This window comes from Globicephala melas, chromosome 16 (genome assembly GCF_963455315.2).
Source record: "Globicephala melas chromosome 16, mGloMel1.2, whole genome shotgun sequence".
NCBI lineage: Eukaryota > Metazoa > Chordata > Mammalia > Artiodactyla > Delphinidae > Globicephala > Globicephala melas.
This window is the reverse complement of record NC_083329.1, coordinates 73,868,683-73,895,236: the sequence shown is the minus strand read 5'-3', so window position 1 is coordinate 73,895,236 and position 26,554 is coordinate 73,868,683. Positions and strand designations below refer to the sequence as shown.

At 36.7% G+C, this 26,554-nt stretch overlaps 1 protein-coding gene across 3 annotated transcripts in view; it reads right to left on the bottom strand.

Annotated features, from left to right (window-relative positions):
- Positions 1-26,554, bottom strand: part of LOC115845721 (zinc finger protein 33B-like) — a 77,563-nt gene that overhangs the window by 38,203 nt on the left and 12,806 nt on the right. For 2 of the 3 annotated variants that reach the window (XR_009559326.2, XR_009559329.2), the window contains exon 3: positions 8,601-8,705. Coding sequence is in view for 1 of the 3 variants with exons in the window: in XM_060286346.2 (XP_060142329.2) it covers positions 6,586-8,705; positions 24,384-24,479 (2,216 nt within the window). In the remaining 2 variants the exon portion in view is untranslated. Of the gene's footprint in view, positions 1-2,496; positions 8,706-24,383; positions 24,480-26,554 lie in introns of those variants that run through there. The other variant, XM_060286346.2, reaches the window with a different exon arrangement.

Sequence of the window (26,554 nt, the reverse complement as noted above, 5' to 3'; positions counted from 1 at the left end):
AAAACAGTGTGGTACTAACAGAAGGATAGACATATAGACCAATAAAATAGAATTTAGAGTCCAGAAATAAACCCATACATCTATGCTCAATTAATGTTCAATGGGGGTAGGGGTACCAAATCATTCAATAGAAAAACAACAGTCTCTTCAGCAAATTGTTCTGGGACAACTGGTTATTGACATGCAAACGAATGCAGTTAGACATTTCCTTCAGAATATATACAAAAATTAACTCAGAACAGACAAAGGCCTAAGTGTGAGAGCTAAAAATATGAAACTATTAGAAGGAAATAGGTGAAAATCATAATCTTGAATTAGATAATTTCTTATATATGAAACCAAACAATCAAACAACAAAAGATAAATTGGAGTTGACTGAAATTTAAAACATTTCTGCATCAAAGGAAGGACATTATCAAGAGTAAAAAGACAACCTTCAATATGAGAGAAAATATTTGCATATTATATACCCGATAAAGGTATACAACCCAGAATATATATAGAACACTTATATCTTAAAAACAAACAAAAGAATCCAATTAAAAATGGGGAAATAATCTACTGCATAGACATTTCACCAAAGAAGACATGCTAGTGGCCAACAAGTTCATGAAAAATGCTCAATATCATTAGTTATTAGGGAAATGCAAATCAAAACCACAATAAGATACCACTCACACCCATTAGGATGCCTAAAATTTTTTAAATACAAAATATCAAGTGCTGGTAAGTATTAGCGAAACTGGAACCCTCATACATTGCTGGTGGGAATGTAAAATGGTGCAGCTGCTGTGGAAAAGTTTGGCAAGTTCCTAGTAATTCCACTTCTAGTTATAAAAAAAACACACAAAAACATGTAATATATGTGTTCATAGCAGCATTATTTATAGCAGTCAAAAAGCAGAAACTGGGCTTCCCTGGTGGCGCAGTGGTTGAGAGTCCGCCTGCCGATGCAGGGGACGCGGGTTCGTGCCCTGGTCCGGGAGGATCCCACATGCCGCGGAGCGGCTGGGCCCGTGAGCCATGGCTGCTGAGCCTGCGCGTCCGGAGCCTGTGCTCCGCAACGGGAGAGGCCATGGCAGTGAGAGGCCCGCGTACCACAAAAAAAAAAAAAAAAAAAAAGCAGAAACCATCCAAATGTCCATGAACTGAGGGATGGATAAACAAAATATGGTAACTCTACAATGTAATATTATCCAGTCATAAAAAGGAATGAAGTATTCTTACATACTATAACAAGGATGACCCTTGAAAATATAATGCTAAGAGAAAGAAACCAGACAAAAAAAGGCCACGTAGTATATGACTCAATTTATATATAAAAAGTTCAGAATAGGCAACTCCATAGAGACAGAAAGAAGATTTAGTGGTTGTTAGGGATGAGGATGAGGGTATAATTGGGACTAAGTGCTGATAGGTATGGGATTCTGGAAAAGAAAAAGGACATTAGGGAAAAGTTAAGGATATCTAAATATTAAAGTACTGATATGAACTTCAGTTAACAATAAGGTGTCAATATTGGTTCACTAATTATAACAAATGTACCATATAAAGATATTAATAATGGAAAATAGCTGTGGGGTATACAGCAACAGAAAAAACAAAACAAAATAAAATAAAATAAAAGGCTTAGTGTCAATGACACAAACCTACTGGTCTAAAATATATGTAACTAAAGCATTAGAAGAAGAGAAAAGAGAGACAGGAAAATATTTTTTAAATAAATAAGCAAATGGGTTCCAATACTGACCAAAACTACAACCCTAAGATCAAAGAACCCTAAGCATGATAAATGCAAAAAACAAAAAACCAAAAAAAAAAAAACCAACCAAGGCACATCATAATCAATTTCCTGAAAAAGATATGAATAAAAAAGTTTATATGAGTCTTGGAGGGGGGAACATGTACAGAGGAACAAAGATAAAAATTTCCTCAGACTTATCACAAACTATCTAAGGCAAAAGACAATGAAATGACATCTTTAAAGCCTTAGAAGAAAACAAACTACCAACATATAATTCTATATCCAGCTAAAATAACCTTCACAAAAAGGCAAAATAACTCCCCTCCAAATAAAGAAACGAAAACCTGTGAAAATTCATTACCAGAAATACTGCATTACAAGAAATGTTAAATGAAATTCTCTTAGGCTAAAGCAAAATGATATCAGATGAAAATGTGAATACACACAAAGTAATAAGAAACATCAAAATTGGTAAAATAAGGAGACAAATATAAAATACTTTTCACTCAAATTTATTTAAAAAGAAATTTTAAAGTAAGCACAATAGTATATCGTGAGATTGATAATGAACAAAGAAATGGAAAATATGATAAAAACAGTGAATAGGAGAAATTTAAGTACACTCATGTATTTTAAATATTAAATGATCTATTACTTAAAAGTAGACTCGGCAAATTAAAGAAGCATACTGTAAATTTAAAAGAAACATCTATATGGTAATTTTAAAAAGAAGTATAGTAAATAAGGCAATAGCACTGATAAAATGGAATATGGAAAATATACATTCAAATTCAAAAAGGTGAGAGGAAAGGAGGCCAAAAGTATAGATGAGATAAATAAAAAACAAAAGCAAACTATTGGTTTATACAATATGGTGTAGAGCCATTTCTCCCTGCTCCTCTCTGTAAAACTCTTCCTATGAAACAATATGAGACAATCAACAGTGAACTGTGAAAAGTGTTAAGAAAAAGGCAAACTGGTTTATGACCCCAGGACTGGAGGAACAACTGTAGCACGTCCCTCCACTCAACAGAAGAAGGCCATCCAGACTCACTGTTTCCCAACCCTCAACCTAGCAACAGAAAGTAGGTAGTTTCATTCTTCTCCCCAGATTAAAAGGGAGTCCTTTTGACAGCTCCAGGCAAGCCAGAACCACTGGCAAAGGGGACTGATCTAGAAGATCCCATCCAACAACAGGCAGCCTGGGGAGGCACCCCCTCCCCTACCAAGAAACCAAGAAACATGGGCCGAAATGACAAGAGACACCCAACCAGCACAAGCACCTTGTCAAGGAAGCCTTTTTGCCTCCACAGGCTAAGATTTCTCTTTTCACTGAGACACCAATTGAATGGTGAGATATATCATATTCATGGATCAGTAGAGTCAACATTATTAAGAGGCCAATTTTCCCCAAACTGACTTATAGAGTCAGTGAAATCATAAAACAATATTAAAGCAGTTTTTTTTTTAAAAGAAATTGACAAGTTCATTCTAAAATGTATGTGAAAATGCAAAGGACTTAGAATAACCAAAACAATTTTGAAACAGGAGAACAAAGTTAGAGAACTTATACTATTTCCAAAAAGATTTACTATAAAGATAAGGGAACACAGACAGTGTAAAGAAGATATAAAGGTCAGAGGAACAAAATAAAGGGTCCATAGATAGATCCCCCCACATAAACAAATAATCAAATGATTTTTAAAAAGATGCCAAGTTAATTCAGTGGGGAAAGGGTAGTCTTTTCAACAAATGGAGCTGAAACAGTTGAATATTCAAATGAAGTAATATAAATCTAGACCCTTACCAAAGACCACATACAAAATGTACTCAAAATAGATCATACACCTAAACATAGAGTTAAAACATTTAGAAAACATGGGAAAAAAATCTTCGATGCCATTGGATCTGCAAAGATTTCTAAGAAAAGAAAAAACTGATAAGCTGAACTTCATCAAAATGAAAAGCTTTTTGTGAAAAACCACAGACTGGGGAAAATATTCACAATTAACAAAGAACTCATAACTCAATAATACGAAGACAAACAACCCAAACTAAGAAGAGGCAAATGATATGAACAGGTGCTTCGCAAAATAAGATATACAAACGGCCAATAAGTAACTGAAAGATGCCTAATGTCATTATTCATCAGAGATATAAATGAAAACTACAATGAAAAACCTATACACTCCTTAGAATGGCTACATCAAAAAGTGACAATACCAAGCATTGACAAAAATGTGGAAAAACTGCAACTCTTGCACACTGCTGACGGAAACGTAAGATGGAACAACCACTTCAAAAAAGTTTGATATTGCACATAATAACCCTACCAACCCAGAAATTTTACTCTTAAGTATTTAACCGAGAGATATAAAAACACCAGTCTACACAAAAATGCACATTAAGTTCATTACAGCTATGTTCTTAACAATCAAAAACTGCAAAGAACAGGCGAATGGATTAAAAAACTGTAATATATGCATACAGTGGAATACCACTCAGCAATAAAAATGAAGGTATTTACTGATACATGCTAAAACATGTATGAATCTCAAAATCATGCTGAATGAAAGAAGACAAACAAGAGGACATCTTGTATAATTCCATTTATGTGAAATGCAATTAAAAAAATCAATCTAACCTAGTGCTAGAAAGCAGATCACTGGTTTGCCAGGGGCCAGAAGGGAGAGGGACATCCCAGGAGGGACTGGGAAGGGGAATGAGGAACACTTCTGCATAAAGGGTATGCTGTCTTTCTTAATTGCAGGAGTGATTACATATGGTTACACTATTATTAAAACTCATTAAATCAGCTACTTAAATAGGGTATATTTTACAACATTTAAATTATACTTCAAAGTTGATTTTAAAAAAACGCAAACCTTATTACTTTATATTGAAACTGAAAAATTTAAAAATCATAAACAGAAAAATGGACAATATTGTTATAGTTACATAGTCATATATTATGCTATTTTTTTTAAGTTTTCTTAATATGGACCATTTTTAAAGTCTTTATTGAATTTGTTACAATATTGCTTCTGCTTTATGTTTTGGTTTTTTGGCCACAAGGCATGTGGGATCTTAGCTCCCTGACCAGGGATTGAACCCACACCCGCTGCATTGGAAAGTGAAGTCTTAACCACTGGACTGCCACAGAAGACCCCATATATTACGTTTTATTAAAATGAGTCAACTAAAGCAAAATATATCAACATGTATAAATACCAAAACCATGCATTTGAAGACAAAAGTTGCAGAACACGTTCCCAGTGATATACCTGTAAAACAATGTTATATCACACACATACACGCAATAATATATGTGTATTATTGTAAAAGTAATGAGACATGTGGGATCAGTATTAACCAAATTTAGAATACTGTGGAAGGTGGTAACAGCTATAGGATGTAGAATGGGCTATGAAAAGCTTCCTGTAAATTTAAATGGGAGCACTGAGGTCTTATGTCCTAGAGTATTCTAGCCAGTACTCTAGCTTCATTCACACTCAATGTTTCCGGTTACTGAACCTAAGAAGAGGAAGCAGAAGCAGTCTCAATGCTGCCCCTGGCTGATCCTGGCAATTGTTCTGGGGATCTAGTCCATTCTGAGATCCCCTAGAGGTAGGCCCCTGGATGAACCGGACAATTAGGCAGTACAGTCATCCCTCAGTATCTGCTGGGGACTGGTTCCTGGACACCTCTTCAAATACCAAAATCAGTTGATGCTCAAGTTCTTTACAGTAGGTCCTCCATACTCTTGGGTTCTGCATATGTGGATTCAACCAACCACAGAACCGCAGATAGGAAAACACAGACATGAAGGACCAACTGTATTTGCAAGGGTAACAGCACAGTTGGGGTGCAGACTCATCAAAAACGTGATGGCTCATGATGTGGAAGGCCATGGGCTGATACGTGTTTCTCCAAAAGTAGAATCAGAGACTGAGAAGATTATTCAATTTATTTGTGCTTTTAAAAAAGCTTCATATTCCACTTAATATTTTTATAAATGCCTATTTTCAGTTTTATTTCTACTAAAAGATTTGAAATAAGTGCAAAATATAACTTTTAGAATAACATCATATCTAAAGGAAAATTTCTGTCCATACTTCCTAAGTTGACAGACTTCCTTCAAAACAATCTTCAGATATAATAAAGTCTGAATTCTGTTAAAGCCTTCACATTCAAAACATCTTTAAGACTTCATCTCAACATCGCCTTGTTCAGTAAAATGGCATTTCTTGAAATAGGCTCAACTATATTTGCTGTATTCTTCAGGTCTCTTCCCTATTATTTCCCTGACATACAGCAAGTACAACTTGTGTATGAAGTTTTCAAAAAAATACAAGATGTTGACAGTTCTCCCCAGGTGTGGTTTATCTGACTGTTAGTAATGGCCAAGTTCTGGAAGAACATTTTCCTACATACATTTGATTCACAGGATTATCTCCTACGTAAGTTATTTGTTTAACAAGCCCTAACTTATAATATTTCCCCCCATTTCCCATATACATTAGTAGGGTTTCTTCTACATGTATTCATTTTTTAGTTGTCTTATTAATAGATATTCATTACATTCATAGTAATTTCCCCTGTGGTTACTCTTTCATTTACTTCGGAATATGACTTAGGGTAAAAAAATTTGCCACTTGACATTCATAGGGGTCATGTTCTGTGTGAATTCTCCATAGTATTTCAAGGTATGAAATGCTACATAATAAGATTTCTCTCATTGCTAAATTTAAAAGATTTTTTTCCCCTGTATGTAATTTTGAATGTACTGTGAGAACTAATTTCTTAGAGGTTTTCCCACACTCAATACATTCATAGGGTTTCTACATTATGTGTCTTCTCTGATGTACTTTGAGACCTGAGTTGCAACTGAAGGTTTTCCCACAATGACTGCATTCATAGGGTTTCTCCCCTGTGTGTGTCCTCTGATGTTTAGTGAGATCTGACTTATGATAGAAGGGCTTCCCACATTCATTACACTTATAAGGTTTTTCCCCTGTGTGTATCCTCTGATGTACAGTGAGGACTGATTTCTCAGAGAAAGATTTCCCACACTCCTTACATTCATAGGGCTTCTCCCCTGTGTGAGTTCTCTGATGTGATCTGAGGACTGAATTGCAAGTGAAGGTTTTCCCACACTGATCACAGTGAGAAGACTTCTCCCTTCTGTGTGTTCTCTTATGTACTGTATAGTCTGACTTATAGTAGAAGGTTTTCCCACATTTTTTGCAGACATAGGGTTTTTCCCCTGTGTGAGCTCTCTGGTGTACTGTAAGGTATGAATTTCTAGAGAAGAATTTCCCACATTCCTTACATTCATAGGGTTTCTCACCTGTGTGAGTTCTCTGGTGTTTAGTGAGATCTGACTTATTGTAAAAGGTTTTTCCACATTCATTACACTTATAAGGTTTTTCCCCTGTATGTATTCTCTGATGTACCGTGAGGACTGATTTCTCAGAGAATGATTTCCCACACTCATTACATTCATAGGGTTTCTCCTTTGTGTGTGTTCTCTGGTGTACTTTTAGGCCTGAATTGCGACTGAAGGTTTTCTCGCACTCATTACATTTGTAGGGTTTCCTCCCTATGTGAGTTTTCTGGTGTTTAGTGACATCTGACTTATGACAGAAGGTTTTCCCACATACCTTACATTCATATGGTTTCTCACCTGAGTGAGTTCTCTGATGTACTGTAAGGTATGAATTCCTGGAGAAAAATTTCCCACATTGACTACACTCATGGGGTTTCTCACCTGTGTGTGTTTTCTGATGTACTGTGAGAACTGAGTTGCTTATGAAGGTTTTCCCACATTGATTACATTCATAGGGTTTCTCCCCTGTGTGAATTCTCTGGTGTACTGTGAGATATGACTTATGGTAGAAGCTTTTTCTACATTCCTTACATTCATAGGGTTTCTCTCCTGTGTGAGTTCTCTGATGAATTGTGAGGTGTGAATTCCTAGAGAAGGATTTCCCACATTCATTACATTTATAGGGCTTCTCTCCAGTGTGGATTCTCTGATGTAAAGTGAGAAGTGACTTTCTAGAGAAGCATTTCCCACATTCGTTACATTCATAGGGTTTCTTTCCTGTATGTAGTCTCTGATGTTTGGTGAGTTTTGATTTTTCACAGAATGCTTTTTCACATTCATTACATTCATAGACATTGTCTCCTATGCCTGTTCTCTGAGTTACATTAGGAACTGACTTCTCCCAGAAAGGTTCCCTCAGGCTGTTAGATTCAAATGTTCTCTCTCCTGTGTCAGGAAAATTTGATCTGCTGAAATTATCTACTTTTTCAGTATGTTCATAATCTTTCACCTTCAAATGAACTCTATGTTTCAAGAGAGATAATTTCTCAGAGGCTTTACCATATTCATTAAACTCATAAAGACTTTCTCTTTTTTGGGGGGTTGAATAATTACAGAATGTTTTATCACATTCCCTATGTTCACAAGGACTCTGTCCCTTGTGACCTTGTTTATACGTGATGAAAAGTGTCTTCTCACAGAAATCTTTCCCACGTTCTTTGTAGTCAAAAGAATGCTCTACATTTTTAATTTTCTCATATGGCATGAAGTCTTCATTATGACTGAGGTACTTTCCATTTTGAATGAATTCATAAGGTATCTCTCCCACATGAGTTTTTTCATGGTTAATATGAAGGAATAATTTTCCATATGCGCTGAGATCATCAGACTTCTTTCTTAAATAGTTTTTCTCAATAATTAATTCTGAAATATATTTCAAACTCATACCACTTGTGTCACATTTACAAGGTATTTTTACAGAAGAAACTGGGTATGTGCTGAAATTAAACATTTTTCCTAATACATTACCTCTCTCTATAGTCAGTGTTTTGTTGTTGATAAACGGAGCTTGCCCGAAATGTCTGTCCTGGATTTCCTGACTCTGCTCTAGCTGATTATCAACTTTGCAGACTTCTGGAAAAGAGCAAAAAAACACTATAAGTTATTAATTTTATTACTATTATGATAAACTTACACTTACATACAAATGCCCTTTTATATGATTGACTCAGTTTCTTGAAATAAGAGTAATCCAAGATGTTCGTGTCCCTCATCCTTTTGGCTTAGAAGAAATAAACAAAACCTGACAGAGCAGAAATGGGGGATAAAAACTTAGAATGAACCCATCTACATTTAACAATTTATAAATATGTACTTCAAGATTTAATATAGGTTAAAAATAAATACAAATCACAGTGAATAAAGGAAGACAGACTTTGAAAAAAAAAAGACTGATCCAGGTGTTGGAAATGCAGAGAAGCAGAGAGGCAATGATTAGTAGGTAAGAGTACCCTGGAGAAATATCAGAGGACTGATTTGATCTTTTGAAGGATACAGATTAGACTTTACATGATATACTTAAAATACTGCAGCTAAATCTCTATGATTTACATGTTTCTAGTTCAATTCTCCTCTTTTTAAAATTATTTTAATTTTCTCTTATATATTGCTAATTTATTATACTGTTAATACCAAATTAAATTTATGGAAAAGTACTAATTTGTTCCTGCTTAAGGAGACCTGTAGCTTACTTTCTTATTCATTCTCTACTCATGTGACTTACAAAGAATACAAATGTCTACCAAGAAATGTAAAATCAAAGAGACAAGGAAGACTGCCAGAGGGCCAGATCCATTTGTTTTTTTGTTTGTTTGTTTTTGTGGTACGTGGGCCTCTCACTGTTGTGGCCTCTCCCGTTGCAGAGCACAGGCTCGAGACGTGCAGGCTCAGCAGTCATGGCTCACGGGCCCAGCCGCTCCGCGGCATGTGGGATCTTCCTGGACTAGGGCACGAACCTGTGTCCCCTGCATCGGCAGGCGGACTCTCAACCACTGCGCCACCAGGGAAGCCTGTTTTTAGTTTTAGTATATTCAGGTTATTCTCTAAGAGTTTTTGCAAAAGTTAACCTATCCAACCATCAAATGCTAACTTTTCCTCATCTTAAATTTTCTGTGACAAATTTAATATGTTAACGTATTTTTTGTTTTTAAACCCAGATCTCTACATTTCTGGGGTTTATTTATATTTAAAACCATAGAGGACCTGACCTAAAATATTCACTGATACTTACATTTATTTATCCTAAGAATTCTCAGCTAGACTTCATCTTGTTATCTTCCTGTTCGGTATTTGCAATATAACAATGATGACCCTGTTCAAAAACCTGTCCAGAGCCCACTGTCTCCAAGCATCATTAGACAAAATAGACTGTAGTTACCATTCTGGGGGGAAAAATACTTTTTCCAACTATATTCATATTGGGTAACCACAATATCACTCCACAAGGCCATAATAAATGTATTCTTTCTAGAAATGACAGACTATTAATTTGCCAGAAATTGTTCAAATTCAACCAAGACTTTCACTAAGCTGGTTTACATTCCCATTTTGGCTTTGCTTAGAATTTAAACATTAAACATCAGGGAAATGACACTGTCTCATATCTGCTTCCCAATATGTCTTTACAAACATCTCTACAATTTCAAGTTCTATTTACACTGAAATTTAAAATTTATTACATTCTGTACATCTCATTCTATCACAACACTGGACAATACTCCTTTGTAACATAAACATCCTCTATTAATTGCTGAAATTTAAAATACTCAGTTGTCTTTTCTTTTTTTCCCCTTCTTTTCCCAAATATAACCCATGGTCTTACAAGTGTTTACCTCTGATTTCCTTTGAATACCTTGAATGGATATGGAATTAATAATGGTCCTTAACAAGCAGTGTGCTTTTCAAAACACAAATCTCAAATTTTATTCAAACCTGTAATTTTTGAACAAGAATCTAAAGGTTTAAAATTCAATATGTGCATTCAGAAGTTAATTCTTTTGTAGTGTCTTCTGAATGAATCAATATAAAGGCCCTCTCACTCAAGAGTAACAATTAAGTAATGATCCAATACCCATTATAAGTTATATAACAAAATAAGATATGCTCTCTTTGGAGAAAGCATAATATACATAAGAAAACAGCCTCATTCAATATCCATACACTATCAAGAATTAGAATCTACAGCAGATAATGTATATCAAAACAAGTACAAAACATTTCATAAAAGCTGGGGAACCTTGAGCTTAAATTTTAAAATTTATCAAAATATTTTTACTTCAAAGGATAAAAATTAAAAATAAAGTGAATACATGTTGCAACATGTATACACATATATTATAAGCTAATGGGAAATACCAAGATCTGTTGGAAATACCTCTTAAAAGTAACTGCTTATTAAATCTATAATTTTTATTATGAAAATAATGTACAAATATCTTATTAATGGATATAATCAATATTTAAAACAAATCATTCATTTCAAAGCACTGTTAAAAAGCACATAAATACAGAGACTTTCAAGCTTTCTCTTTTATATCAATAAATCCTAAACTGATTTTTAATGGATATAGTTTCTATTCTGTTTCATGAATGGTAAAGACAGGATCTGAAGCACAAAGACAAAGGAAGTAGAAAACCACAAGTATTTAAATAAAAATCAGTGGATGGTCACCTTAAGGCAAGCACTGAGTATAAAAAAAAACTAATTAATAAATATAGCATTCTATATAGTGGAATAACATCCCTTTTTGGATCACTAACCAAAAAGGGCTAAATTATTTAAAAACAAATATGCTAGTACTGAATTTATACCAGCTATTAGACCAAATTCTTTGGGAGGGGCACATCAATGAATAAACCTTAATCCTGACCCCAGGACCTTAGTACATAGTAGAGGAAATGTGGAAAGTGGATGCACAAATACAGCTATACTATATTGCAGAATGTAATAAACACATAAAAGAGAAATGAAGGATTATGAGAGTGGGAACAGGTAGAGATTTTTTTTTTTGAGGGGATCTATGAAGGCTTTTTAGAGGAAAGGGTAGAAATTTTTTTGTTGTTGCTGTTCTGGACTTACAAAGGATATAAAAATTATAAAACAGATTTTTTTAGTACTATATTTTGAAATGAATAAGAAAATCAAACAATGGCAAAATGTATAGCTCCCTCTGAATATTAATAATTTTTAACATGGTAAATGATGCATTATATGAATCTGCTGTACAAATACTGAACTATGACCAATTTAGTCATTAATATGTAGAGGGGATAATTTCCAAATTCTAAATATGAGTTTGGGTATTTTTCATCTTATAAATATTACTTGTTTTGTGAAAATATAATTTTAAGCAGAGTGCTCCTTTTTGCTCAAAAAATTATTTATGGAAATATATTTTTCTCCTTTGCCTCAGATGTTCGACAAAGTCAAGAAATAATCTAAAAAGAGTAAAAAAAACAAGAAAAATGCTTAAAAATATTAATAATGATAATAACAACAAGAAAAATAACAAACCATCTCTATGAGCCAGGCTCTGTTCCATGTACTTTTCACATATTAATTCATGAGAATCACTGAGTACATAGGAATCAAACATAGAGCTGTAGGGAAGGAAAGCATATATATGGGTGATACTCAGGAAGGATTAAATGGGAGTTTAGCACCCCCAGTTTTGTGCCAGCATTATTAAGGGACTTCCCTGGTGGTCCAGTGGGTAAGACTCCATGCTCCCAATGCAAGGGGCCCAGGTTTGATTCCTGGTTGGGGAACTAGATCCTGCATGCATGCCGCCACTGAGTCTGCATGCCGTAACTAAGAGTCTGCATGCTGCAACTAAGAAGTCCACATGCTGCAATGAGCCCGCATGCCGCAACTAAAAAAAAAAGATCCCGCATGTCTCAACTAAGACTTGGCACAGCCTAAGTAAATAAATAAATAAATATTTTTAAAAAAATCATTAAAAGAGAAAAACTTAAATTTCATATATTACACATTGGGAAAAATGTAACTCAGGCTACTAACATGATAAATTAGATGCTTTGGGGGGGAAAGTATAATTTCATTTAGAAACTAGAACAAACTAAAATAATATGGTTAGTGTTTTGGGTGGTGTCAGTGGAAAATGAGAAAATAAAAATATTTTTTAAATACTTTTACAAAAGTATAACACTAATAGTGATCTAGGGACTTCCCTGGTGGTCCAGTGGTTAGGAATTCACCTTTCAGTGCATGGGACGCAGGTTCAATCCCTGGTCTGTGAACTAAGACCCCACATACCACAGGGCAACTAAGCCCACGTGCTGCAACTAGTGAGCCCGCGTGCTCTGGAGCCCACACACCACAACTAGAGAAGCCCAAGCCGCAACAAAGATCCCATGCATGGCAACAAAGAGCTGGTGTGCCACAACGAAAGACCCCGCATGTTGCAATCCCATGTGCCTCAATCCCGTGTGCTGCAACTAAGACCTGATGCACCCAAATAAATATTTTTTAAAAAACCAATAACAGTGATCTAATATCAGTAAGAAAGGATGATAGAGAGAAAAATAAAATGCTGCTATGTCAGTTTTAAGAGTAGAAGGTTCACAGAACCTAATAAATGAAGATTAGTAGGGAAGATTGTGATTTGTGAATGATGATTTTAATAGTAGTTCTTGCCACATTAGAGGAATTGGAGTATCCTGTTAGAGATGTTCTGCAGACACATAAAACACAGAATGCTGAGTGAGCAAAAGATGCTGAAGATACAAAGTTACTAAAACCTGATGTCTTAGATATAGGTTATTTTATTATTTGAAGATCCAATTTGACAATTTGACTGGTAAATTTAGTCCTTTTATATACAATTATGGTGATTATTAAAATATGTCACGTCTCCATTTTACTTGCTACTTTGTATTTGTCACAGTTTTACTACTATTTTTATTGTACCTTTCTTTGTTTTAGACTGATTTTTTAAAAATCTTTTCCACTTTTTTCTCTTTACAACTTTGGAGGTTATACATACCTGTTTCTCCACTTTAGGTGGCTGTCCACTAAATTCTGTCATTAATATTTAACTTAAAATCTAAGGTGATTCTATAACCTGAACCTCTTTTTCTGAATAAGAGAAGAGTCAAATGCCATTTGATCACCTCCCAACTCAATTATGCAACTATTTTTTAGTTTATCATAGTATCTTTTTTAGCCTTACAAATTAGATATCATAATGATTCTATCCACATCTTGTTTAGACTTAGCTATAAATTTCCTAATTTCTTATAACTTACCACTCCTCTCATCTCAAGCACTCTTCTGGGTTTCATTTTCTCTCTTCCTGTAGTATTTCTATTTTAATTTTACTAACAAAATTATACAATAAAAGATATTGTTCCTATAATTTATTTCAGGACCAATTCCAAATTTAATCATACACTCTGACAAAGACTCTCTCCTTGACTAAATTTTAGTTAAGCTCCTCTGAGACTTATTCTTGACTAGGTCTTGACCTTGGCCTTTCATGTCTGTCTCTACTGAGCAGTTTCAGCAAGAAACCTTGTCAGTCTAGTGACAATCTCCTCACCCTTGATATCTCCTCACCCATAAGTTCCTCATGCTCCAACCATGATTTATAAACCCTTGGCCTGCATTTAGCAAGAATTCTGTTAGGCCAGTTTAGCAAGAATATCCCTACCCTTGATGTCTCCTCTTAGTAATTTTCTATTCACTTACACCTTCACTCTGCTTGTTGGCTACAAATCCCCAGGTGCCTTTGCTGTATTTGGAGTTAAGCTCAGTTTTATTGAAATTTTATCCCTCTATTTCAATAGTTAGTGAATAAAATCTATATTGCCTTTAACTAGTATCTGGCTTTATTTCTCTTTGACAGCTCTCATCCTTTAAAAAATAGCTTCCTGAGTTCATTATTCTAGATTGACAAATATTTTTTGCTTCAATTTAGATGTCTCTGGCAATGTCTCATTCCTTAGGCGGTAACGTGATTTTTCTCTCTGGCTGCTATTAAGATCCAGTGTTCTCAAGTTATACTAATAGTACTTAAGTATATATTACTTTTTATTTATCCTGCTTGGTGTGTGTTTTGTGTCCACATATGTGGTCTTACTGAAGGATTTCTGGAAAATTCTATGTTAAATTTAAGTGGTCAAAATACTCCAATTAAAAAGTAGAGGTTTTCACATTAGATAAAAAAGACCCAAACATATGCTATCTGTATGAAATCCACTTTAAATATAAAAGAATGGGAAAAGGTATACCATGGAAATATTAACTAAAAGAAAGCTGGAGTAACTATAGTAATATCAAAGTAAACTTTAAAACAGAGAGTTCTCTCAGGGATAGAGAGACATTACATAATCATAAAAGGATCAATCCATCAAGAGGACATAAAGATCCTAATATGTATGCATCTAATAATTCTTCAAAATTCATAAAGCAGAAACCAATAGAACTGAAAAGGAGAAATAAACAAATGCAAAATTATAGCTAGAGACTTCAATACTGCTCTCTCAATGTGTCACAGACAGAGCTTTTAAGTGTTATACCCCAACCCCATTTTCCTATTGCCATGTGATTTTTAATATACTATTTTGCATTAAACAATGATTTTTTAGGAATGCACACATCCTGTTTTAACAGAATTCACTGTATTACTATATTCCGTTCCATGTTTTTAGCCTCCCCTTATCAAGAGATAGCCTTTCTGTGTTGCTCAGATTTGTAACTGTTAAGGTCTGCACATCCTAACTAATTGTTATCAAGTAAGTTTTTGCTTTAAATTCTGTGTTCTAGGATCATCCACTAAGATAACATGTATGTTTATTTCCCCACATACAGGCGTCTGTGAGGGTTTTTTTTCCACAGATAGAAAGTCTCTCTTTTCTTACTTGTCAGAGAAACAATAGTGCTACTGAAAAACATGGCTTATGTGTCTGTTTCCACACGTAGCTTTAGTATGTCTGATTTGCAGAACCAAATTGTATCTAAAAAGGCTCCAGCTATCCTGTGCCCAACATTGTAGTTAATCAAAACATTTAGGTTTCACACCTCAGAGCGTTTACTTTGTCCCTGATAAGTACTTTGCCAATTCCTTTTAGTGTCAGAAATGCTTTTGTTTTTTATCCATCTGCTGACACATACACTCCTGCTTGATTTTTTCAGTGATTTTGCAGCTTCTATATTTGTACTGATTGGGACTTTAGATGTTCTCTAGTGTTATTAAATGGAGTTTATATTGCTCACTTACTTTAATGTTTCTGGATGATTTGCAGGCAGGGACAGAGACAATGCTGACTTCACACGTCCTTCTTTGAAGAAGTTCACTCTGTCCTTTAAACACTGTCTTCCCTTGGCTACAGGACACCACATTCTGTTTCCCCCTAATCTCCAAACTGCTGCTTCTCTTTTTTCTGCTGAGTCATCTCATTCTCATGGCTTCTGAAAGGTAGTGTCCCAGGATACAGCCTTCAGGCCTCTCAAATCTGTGCATTCCTTCTCCTAAGGAGAGATGTTATCTAATCCCTTAGCTTTAAATACTGCATTTTAAAACTTTAAATATTGCCATGGCTGATAATTTCCAAATAAATATCTCCAACTTAGGACTCTCCCCTAATCTACCTCTGCTTATATACCCATATGTTTATTCACAATAAACTTGGATATTTTATAATCACCTGGAATTTGGTATATGCAATTTAAACTCCTAATAACTCCTCCCAAGTTGTTTCTCTCCAATTTTCCCAATCTTGGCAATTGATGCCCATTCATCCAATTTTTCTGGATGAAATCCCTGGAGTCTTTCTTGACTCGTCTCTTTCTCTCACAGTCCTTGCCCAATTCAAGAGCAAATCTTATAGGTCCCACCTTCAAACTAAATCCAGAAGTCAATCACTTTTATTCTTCCTCACTATTTCCAACCAAGGGTAAGCTACCATCACATTTACAGAGATTAAAATACTATTCTGACTGATGTTCCTGCTTTCAGCCCTCTGCCCTCAATAGTATTTTCTCTGCTCAGCAGCCAGAGAAATCAATTTAAAAAAGCATATCAGCATATGTTGCTTACTGGGTTAAATTATACCAATGGCTTCTCATCTCACTCAGAATAAAATCAAAGTCCTTATCGTGGTCCAAATGGCACCACATAATTTCAGCTGCCGTTACCTCTACAATGCCAACTCTTTCTACTCTTCACTCACTCATTTCCCCCAATCCACAGTCATATTTATGTGTCCTCAAAAACACCAAGTATATCCCTGCCTTGGTGGAATGACATTTAATGTCACCTCTGCCACCAAGACTCCCCATGATTCTCATCCTCATTTTATTCAAGTTGATAATATTAGAAAGGCCTTCTTGATCTCCTTTCTAAAATAAAATACTCCATCATTCTTAACCTTCTCTAATTTCCTAGCTATTTACTGGCACATTTAAGTGTATATATGTGTAATTGTTTGTTTCTTATCCTTCTCTCCCTATCAGAATGCAAGCTCCATGAGGTTAGGGGCAAAATTTAGTTCACTGATGTATTTCCAACACCTAAAACCAGAGTAATGAACGTAGGTACTCAATATCTGTTGAATGAAAAAACGGGGGCGGGGTGGGGGAGTCAAGATGGCATACTAGGAAGATGTGGAATTCACATCTCCTCACAACTAGGGCACCTACCAGGCACCAGTGGGGGACCGCAGACACCTAAGGGGCCGGAAGTAACCCCCAGCGACTGGGTAGGACATGAGGCTTGGGGGGAGTAAAGGGGGAGGAGAAGTGGAGACGGCAGGGAACTGGCGCTCCTGAGGGGTGGCTGGGGGAGGGGAAGTGATACCATACAGGAAGGGGAAATTTGGGGAACCAATGGGAGGGCAGAGGAACAAAAGGGAGCGTGGCCAGGTTTCCCCTGCCCACTTGGACCCCCAGGAATCTGCTGAGATCCCGGGCCTGATCCTCTGCACACCCAGGCCTCCTCCAGCTGCCCAGATCCTGAGGGAGTGGGTGGGGGGGAAGGGGGAGCAAAAGTAAAGGCTGGACCTCCGGGACTGGCACCCTGAAGGGTGGCTGGGGGAGGGAAGGAGTTCCTACACCCAGCAGAACCCAGCCACGCTTAGTGGTCCAGTGGCTACGGGGAAGATGGTGGGGGAGGGGCATGAAGGAACGGAGGGGAATGGGGCCAGCGCTTTCCCTGCCCACTTAGGCACGGGGGAGCCTCTTGGGCTCCAGGGCCTAATCCTCTACCCTCGGAGCCTCCCTCCTGCCGTGCAGAGCCCAAGCCCCGCCCCTGCACCCCCACCCGGGGCCCCACCTCTGCACTCGGAGACCCCCTCTGAGACCCCCTCCAACAGGCTGGGCCTAAACCCCACCCAGGCATCCTCACTCAGGGCCCTGCCTCCAAACTCCGGAACTCTACATTCCGGAGGCCCTCCTTTCCACCTGCTGCCTCTCCCCTTCTAAGCAGGTCCGAAGCAGAGGCCCCACCCCACACTCAAACGTCACCCCATCTATGCCCCGCCCTACACTTGAACGTCACCCCGCCAAGGCCCTACCCCATACTCAAACGTCACTCCCCCACCCGCCTAGGTCCTGCTTAAGTTACAACACCTGCCTAAACTCTGCCCCCAGAGTTGAGGCTTTTTTTTTCTTTTCTTTTTTCCCCTTTTAGACTGGGGTTCTGTTTTACCTTGTTGATTCTTTTATATTTTTATTTTTCCTAATAAGTCTTTTATTTTTCTAATTTTATTTTATTTTTTATACTTTGTTAATGATCTCTCCTTTTGGCTTGTTCCCCACCCCACCCCCTTTTTTTTCTGTTGTGGTTTTATTTTACCTTGCTGCAGTTGTTTCAATTACAGTTTTAGTTTTCCTAATATATTTTTTACCTTTCTAATTTTATTTTGTTTTATACTCTTTGATATTATACTGCTCCTTTCTTTCTTTCTTTCTTTCTTTTTTTAACCGTGCCACGAAGCTTGCGGGATCTGGGTTCCCAGTCAAGAGGTCGGGCCCGAGCTCCTGTGGTGGGAGCTCTGAGTCCAAACTGCTGGACTAACAGCGAACGTCAGACCCCAGGGAATATCAATCAGAGTGAGGCTTCCCGGAGGTCATCAGCTCAGCATCAAGACCAAGCTCTATCCAACTGCCTGCAAATTCCATTGCTGGGCATCTCAGGCCAAACAACCAGTAAGACAGGAATACAGCACCACCCATCAAAAAAAAGAAAAATGAAACAACAAAAATATGTGTTACAGACGAAGGAGCAAGGTAAAAACCTACAAGACCAAATAAATGAAGATGAAATAGGCAACCTACCTGAAAAAGAATTCAGAGTAATGATAGTAAATATGATGCAGAATCTCAGAAACAGAATGGAGAAAATACAAGAAACATTTCACAGGATCTAGAAGAACTAAAGAGCAAACAAACAGTAATGAACAACACAATTACTGAAGTTAAAAATACTCTACAAGGAATCAATAACAGAATACCTGAGGCAGAAGAATGGATAAGTGAGCTGTAAGATAAAATGGTGGAAATAACTCCCAGGGAGCAGAATAAAGAAAAAAGAATGAAAAGAATTGAAGACAGTCTCAGAGACGTCTGGGACAACACTAAACGCACCAACATTCGAATTTTATGGGTCCCAGAAAAAGAAGAGAAAAAGAAAGGGTCTGAGAAAATATTTGAAGAGATTATAGTCGAAAACTTCCTTAACATGGAAAAGGAAATAGTCCATCAAGTCCAGGAAGCACAGAGAGTCCCATACAGGATAAACCCAAAGAGAAACACGCAGAGACACACATTAATCAAACTATCAAAAATTAAATACAAAGAAAAAATATTAAAGCAGCAAGTGAAAAGCAACAAATAACATACAAGGGAATCTCAATAAGGTTAACAGCTGATTTTTCAGCAGAAACTCTGCAAGCCAGAACAGAGTGGCAGAACATATTTAAAGTGATGAAAGAGAAAAACCAACAACCAAGATTACTCTACCCAGCAAGGATCTCATTCAGATTCAATGGAGAAATTAAAACCTTTACAGATGAGCAAATGTTAAGAGAATTCAGCACCACCAAACCAGCTTTACAACAAATGCTAAAGAAACTTCTCTAGGCAGGAAACACAAGAGAAGGAAAAGACCTACAATAATAAACCCAAAACAATTAAGAAAATGGTAATAGGAACATGCATATCGATAACTACCTTAAATATAAATGGATTAAATGCTCCAACCAAAAGACACAGCTGGCTGAATGGATACAAAAACAAGACCAGTATATATGCTGTCTACAAGAGACCCATTTCAGACCTATGGACACATACAGACTGAAAATGAGGGGATGGAAAAAGACATTCCATGCAAATGGAAACCAAAAGAAAGCTGGAGTAACAATTCTCATATCAGACAAAATAGACTTTAAAATAAAGACAATTACAAGAGACAAGGATACTACATAATGATCAAGGGATCAATCCAAAAAGAAGATATAACAATTGTAAATATTTATGCACCCAACATAGGAGCACCTCAATACATAAGGCAAATGCTAACAGCCATAAAAGGGGAAATGGACAGTAACACAATAATACTAGGGAACTTTAACACCCCACTTTCACCAATGGACAGATCATCTAAAATGAAAATAAATAAGGAAACACAAGCTTTAAATGACACATTAAAAGATGGACTTAATTGATACTTATAGGACATTCCATCAAAAAACAACAGAATAAAACAACAGAGTGCTTCTTCTCAAGCACTCATGGAATATTCTCCAGGATAGACCATATCCTGGGTCAAAAATCAAGCCTTGGTAAATTTAAGAAAATTGAAATCGTATCAAGTATCTTTTCCAACCACAATGCTATGAGACTAAATATAATTTACAGGAAAAAAACTGTAAAAAATACAAACATGTGGGGTTCCAAGGTGGTGCAGTGGTTAAGAATCTGCCTGCCAATGCAGGGGACATGGGCTCGAGCTCTGGTCCGGGAAGATCCCACAGGCCACGGAAAACCTAAGCCCGTGCACCACAACTACTGAGCTGGCGCTCTATAGCCCGCAAGCCAAAACTACTGAAGCCCGTGCGCCTAGAGCCTGTGCTCTGCGGCAAGAGAAGCCACCACAAGGTGAAGCCTGTGAACCGCAACGAAGAGTAGCTCCTTCTAACTGCAACAACAGAAAGCCCATGCAGCAACGTAGACCCAATGCAGCCAAAAATAGATTAATTAATTAATTTAAAAATACAAACACATGGAAGCTAAACAATATGCTATTAAATAACCAAGAGATCACTGAAGAAATCAAAGAGGAAATCAAAAAATACCTAAAAACAAATGACAATGAAAACACGATGACCGAAAACCTATGGGATGCAGCAAAAGCAGTTCTATGAGGGAAGTTTATAGCAAGACAATCCTACCCCAAGAAAAAAGAAAAATCTCAAATAAACAACCTAACCTTACATCTAAAGCAATTAGAGAAAGAAGAAGAAAAAACCCCCAAAGTTAGCAGAAGGAAAGTAATCATAAAGATCAGACCAGAAATAAATGAAAAAGAAGTGAAGGAAACGATAGCAAAGATAAATAAAACTAAAAGTGGTTCTTTAAGATAAACAAAATTGATAAACCATTAGCCAGACTTATCAAGAAAAAAAGGGAGAAGACTCAAATCAACAGAATTAGAAATGAAAAAGGAGAAGTAACAACTGACACTGCAGATATACAGAGGATCATGAGACATTAGTACAAGCAACTATATGCTAATCAAATGGACAACCCGGAAGAAATGGACAAATTCTTAGAAAAGCACAACATTCTGAGACTGAACCAGGAAGAAATAGAAAATATAAGCCAATCACAAGCACTGAAATCAAAAATTTTATTAAAAATCTTCCAACAAACAAAAGCCCAGGACCAGATGGCTTCACAGGAGAATTCTATCAAATAACTAGAGAAGAGTTAACACCTATCCTTCTAAAACTCTTCCAAAATACAGCAGAGGGAGGAACACTCCCAAACTCATTCTACGAGGCCACCATCATCCTGATAGCAAAACCAGACAAGGATGTCACAAAAAAAGAAAACTACAGGCCAATATCACTGATGAACATAGATGCAAAAATCCTCAACAAAATACTAGCAAACAAATCCAACAGCACATTAAAAGGATCATACACCATGATCACGTGGGGTTTATCCCAGGAATGCAAGGATTTTTCAATATATGCAAATCAATCAATGTGATACACCATATTAACAAACTGAAGGATAAAAACCATATGATCATCTCAATAGATGCAGAAAAAGCTTTTGACAAAATTCAACACTAATTTATGATAAAAACCCTCAGAAAGTGGGCATAGAGGGAACCTACCTCAACATAATAAAGGCCATATATGACAAACCCACAGCCAACATCATTCTCAGTGGTGAAAAACTGAAACCATTTCCTCTAAGATCAGGAACAACACAAGGTTGCCCACTCTCACCACTATTATTCAACGTAGTTTTGGAAGTTATAGCCACAGCAATCAGAGAAGAAAAAGAAATAAAAGGAATCCAAATCGGAAAAGAAGTAAAACTGTCACTGTTTGCAGATGACATGATACTATACATAAAGAACCCTAAAGATGCTACCAGAAAACTACTAGAGCTAACCAATGAATTGGGTAAAGTAGCAGGATACAAAATTAATGCACAGAAATCTCTTGCATTCCTATACACTAATGATGAAAAATCTGAAAGTGAAATTAAGGAAACACTCCCATTTACCATTGCAACAAAAAGAATAAAATTCCTAGGAATAAACCTACCTAAGGAGACAAAAGACCTGTATACAGAAAATTATAAGACACTGATGAAAGAAATTAAAGACGATACAAATAGATGGAGAGATATACCATGTTCTTGAATTGGAAGAATCAATATTGTGAAAATGACTATACTACCCAAAGCAATCTACAGATTCAATGCAATCCCTATCAAACTACCACTGGCATTTTTCACAGAACTAGAACAAAAATTTTCGCAATTTGTATGGAAACAGAAAATATCCCGAGTAGCCAAAACAATCTTGAGAAGAAAAATGGAGCTGGAGGAATCAGACTCCTGGACTTCAGACTATACTACAAAGTTACACTAATCAATACAGTATCGTACTGGCACAAAAAGAGAAATATAGATCAGTGGAACAGGATAGAAAGCCCAGAGATAAAACATGCACATATGGTCACCTTATATTTGATAAAAGGCCAGAGTATACAATGGAGAAAAGACAGCCTCTTCAATAAGTGGTGCTGGGAAAAATGGACAGCTACAGGTAAAAGAATGAAATTAGAACACTTCCTAACACTATACACAAAAATACACTCAAAATGGATTAAAGACCTAAATGTATGGCCAGACACTATAAAACTCTTAGAGTAAAACATAGGCAGAACACTCTATGACATAAATCACAGCAAGATCCTTTTTGTCCCCCCTCCTAGAGAAATGGAAATAAAAACAAAAATAAATAAATGGGACCTAATGAAACTTAAAAGCTTTGGCAGAGCAAAGGAAACCATAAACAAGATGAAAAGACAACCCTCAGAATGGGAGAAAATATTTGCAAATGAAGCAACTGACAAAGGATTAATTTCCAAAATATACAAGCAGCTCATGCAGCTCAGTATCAAAAAAACAAACAACTCAATCCAAAAATGGGCAGAAGACCTAAATAGACATTTCTCCAGAGAAGATATACAGATTGCCAACAAACACATGAAAATGTGCTCAACATCACTAATCATTAGAGAAATGCAAATCAAAACTACAATGAGGTATCACCTCACACCGGTCAGAATGGCCATCATCAAAAAATCTGCAAACAATAAATGCTGGAGAGGGTGTGGAGAAAAGGGAACACTCTTGCCTTGTTGGTGGGAATGTAAATTTGTACAGCCACTATGGAGAACAGTATGGAGGCTCCTTAAAAAATTAAAAATAGAACTACCATATGACCCAGCAATCCCACTACTGGGTATATACCCTGAGAAAACCATAATTCAAAAAGAGTCATGTACCACAATGTTCACTGCAGCTCTATTTACTACAGCCAGGACATTGAAGCAACCTAAATGCCCATCGACAGACGAATGGATAAAGAAGATGTGGTACATATATACAATGTAGTATTACTCAGCCATAAAAAAGAAGCAAAATTGAGTTATTTGTAGTAAGGTGGATGGACCTACAGTCTGTCATACAGAGTGAAGTAACTCAGAAAGAGAAATATAAATACCATGTACTAACACATATATATGGAATCTAAAAGAAAAAAAAAGGTTCTGATGAACCTACGGGCAGGACAGGAATAAAGACACAGCCGTAGAGAATGGACTTGAGGACGCTGGGAGGGTGAAGGGTAAGATGGGATGAAGCAAGAGAGTAGCATTGACATATATACACTACCAAATGTAAAATAGATAGCTAGTGGGAAGCAGCTGCATGGCATAGGGAGATCAGCTTGGTGCTTTGCAACCACCTAGAGGGATGGGATAAGGAAGGTGGGAGGGAGATGCAAGAGGGAGGGAATATGGGGATATATATATGCATAAAGCTGATTCACTTTGTCACACAGCAGAAACTAACACAACACTGTAAAGCAATTATACTCCAATAAAGATGTTAAAAGAAAAAATGAACACATGAGCAATACTTAAGATTAATAAGAATTCGTACCTATCACCAGGTGTCCTTCTGTTTAATACAGCCTAACTCACCTGGGGAGCTCTGGCTTGGGGACTCTTCCTCTAATACCCATGGTTGCTCTCCTTGTTCCAACCTGAAGATCAGTTCTGGTTTAGGGATGCAATACCCTGTGAATGGGAAATAACATGGGAATTGCGCTAGGCTCATGGGCTTTACGGCTCCTGAAGAAAACAGAAAATGAAGCTTCAGGGACCAATTTCAATCTATTATTGGGATAAGAAAAATTCTTTATGGTGTTTCAGCAGTCCTTCTTCTTATCACCCTGGATCTCAAGCCTAAGTATCTTCAAACTCAAAAAATTTCCACAGGTGTCAGCAACCAAGAAAGGACATGCATACTAGGAATCTACATGGAAAACAATCCCTACCCACTGAGACGAGGTGACTATAGTTCTCCAGCATCACATCCCTGTACAGTGTCCTCTGAGCAGGGTCCAGCTGCTGCCACTCCTCCTGGGTGAAGTCCAAAGTCACATCCTCAAATGATAAGGATTCCTGAAATAGCACATTTGTGCTCAAATTTAAGTAATCAGAATTGAAAGACATGGAGAAGCTACATGAGAATGGTTATACTGTTCACTATTCAGAGTCAATCAAAATACGTTTTGGGATGTCTACTTCTGCACTGTACTTGGTTAGAGAGGGAGAAATCCTAACAGATATTCCCTACTAATTCCCTCCAGTTATTAATATAAGTTATTGATGCTTGCATGCCATAAAAACTATCCTACTTTGGGGGAATCTGAAGACAAAGCAATGTTACTGTTATCAAGAAGCATATAATCTGAAAAACAGACAAATATACAAGCATATAACTACAATAAGATGTTACTATTGTGAAAAGATGAGCAAAGTTGATTGCGGTTTCAAAGGGGACAAAAGTTCTATTCCTGCTATTAGGGTGGGTTTCACTGAGGAGGTAAAATTCTGAGTGGTTAAACAACATTAGAGTAACAGTCATGAACCTGGGGCAACAGCATAACCATGGATACCTCTAAGAATAGTAGTTAAAGGAAAAGCAATTAGCGCATAAGAGAGTACCATTTGGGACTATGATAAGATAAAGAGCTATGGAGTTATTCAGGGAGTGAGTTATTGAATAATTTTGGATATAACTCCTGTAGAATAGGGGTGTCCAAAATATCTGCTTACTCTTCCTTCTGGGAAACCTTTTTATTTATTTATAAATTGTAAACTTATATTGTCAATCTATATATAAAATTTCATTCTTTTTTTTAGATTAAAAAAATGTAGGTAGGCACCTGAGTATTTTCTTCCCATAACTGAACAGTCTCATACAATCTTCACCAAGAGTAGATTCGATCTCAAGAAACCACTTTCTTTGCTCATCTAGAAGGAGCAACTCCTCAACCGTTAAAGTTTTATCAAGAGATTGGAGTAATTCAGTAATATCTTCAGGCTCCACTTCTAGTTGTAGTTCTCTTGCTATTTCTACCATACCTGCAATTACTTCCTCCTCTGAAGTCTCAAACTCCTCAAAGTCATCCATGAGGGCTGAAATCAGCTTCTTCAAAATTCCTGTTAATGTTGATACGTGGACCTCTTCTGATGAATCACAAACATTCCTAATGGCTTCTAGAATGGTGAATCCTTTCCAGGTTTTTACTTTGCCAGATCCATCAGAGAAATCACTGTCTATGACAGCTATAGTGTTATGAAACGTATTTTTTAAATAACAAGACTTGAACATCAAAATCACTCCTTGACCCATGGGCTGCAGACGCTGTGTTATCAGGCATGAAAACATTATTAATCTCATTGTACATCTCCATCAGAGCTCTTGGGTGACCAGGTGCACTGTCAATGAACAGTAGTATTCTGAAAGGAATCTTTTTTTCTGAGCAGTAAGTCTCAACAGTAGGCTTAGAATATTCATCAAACCATGTTATAAACTGATGTGCTGTCATCCAGGCCCTGTTGTTCCACTTATAGAGCACAGGCAGAGTAGATTTAGCATAATTCTTAAGGGTCCTAGGACTTTGCAAATGGTAAATGAGCATCGGCTTCAACTTAAAGTCAACAGCTGCATTAGCCCCTAACAAGAGAATCAGCCTGTCCTTTGAAGCCAGGCACTGACTTCTCCTCTCTAGCCATGCAAGTCCTAGATGGTATGTTCTTCCAATTTAAGGCTGTTTTGTCTACACTGAAAATCTGTTGTTTAG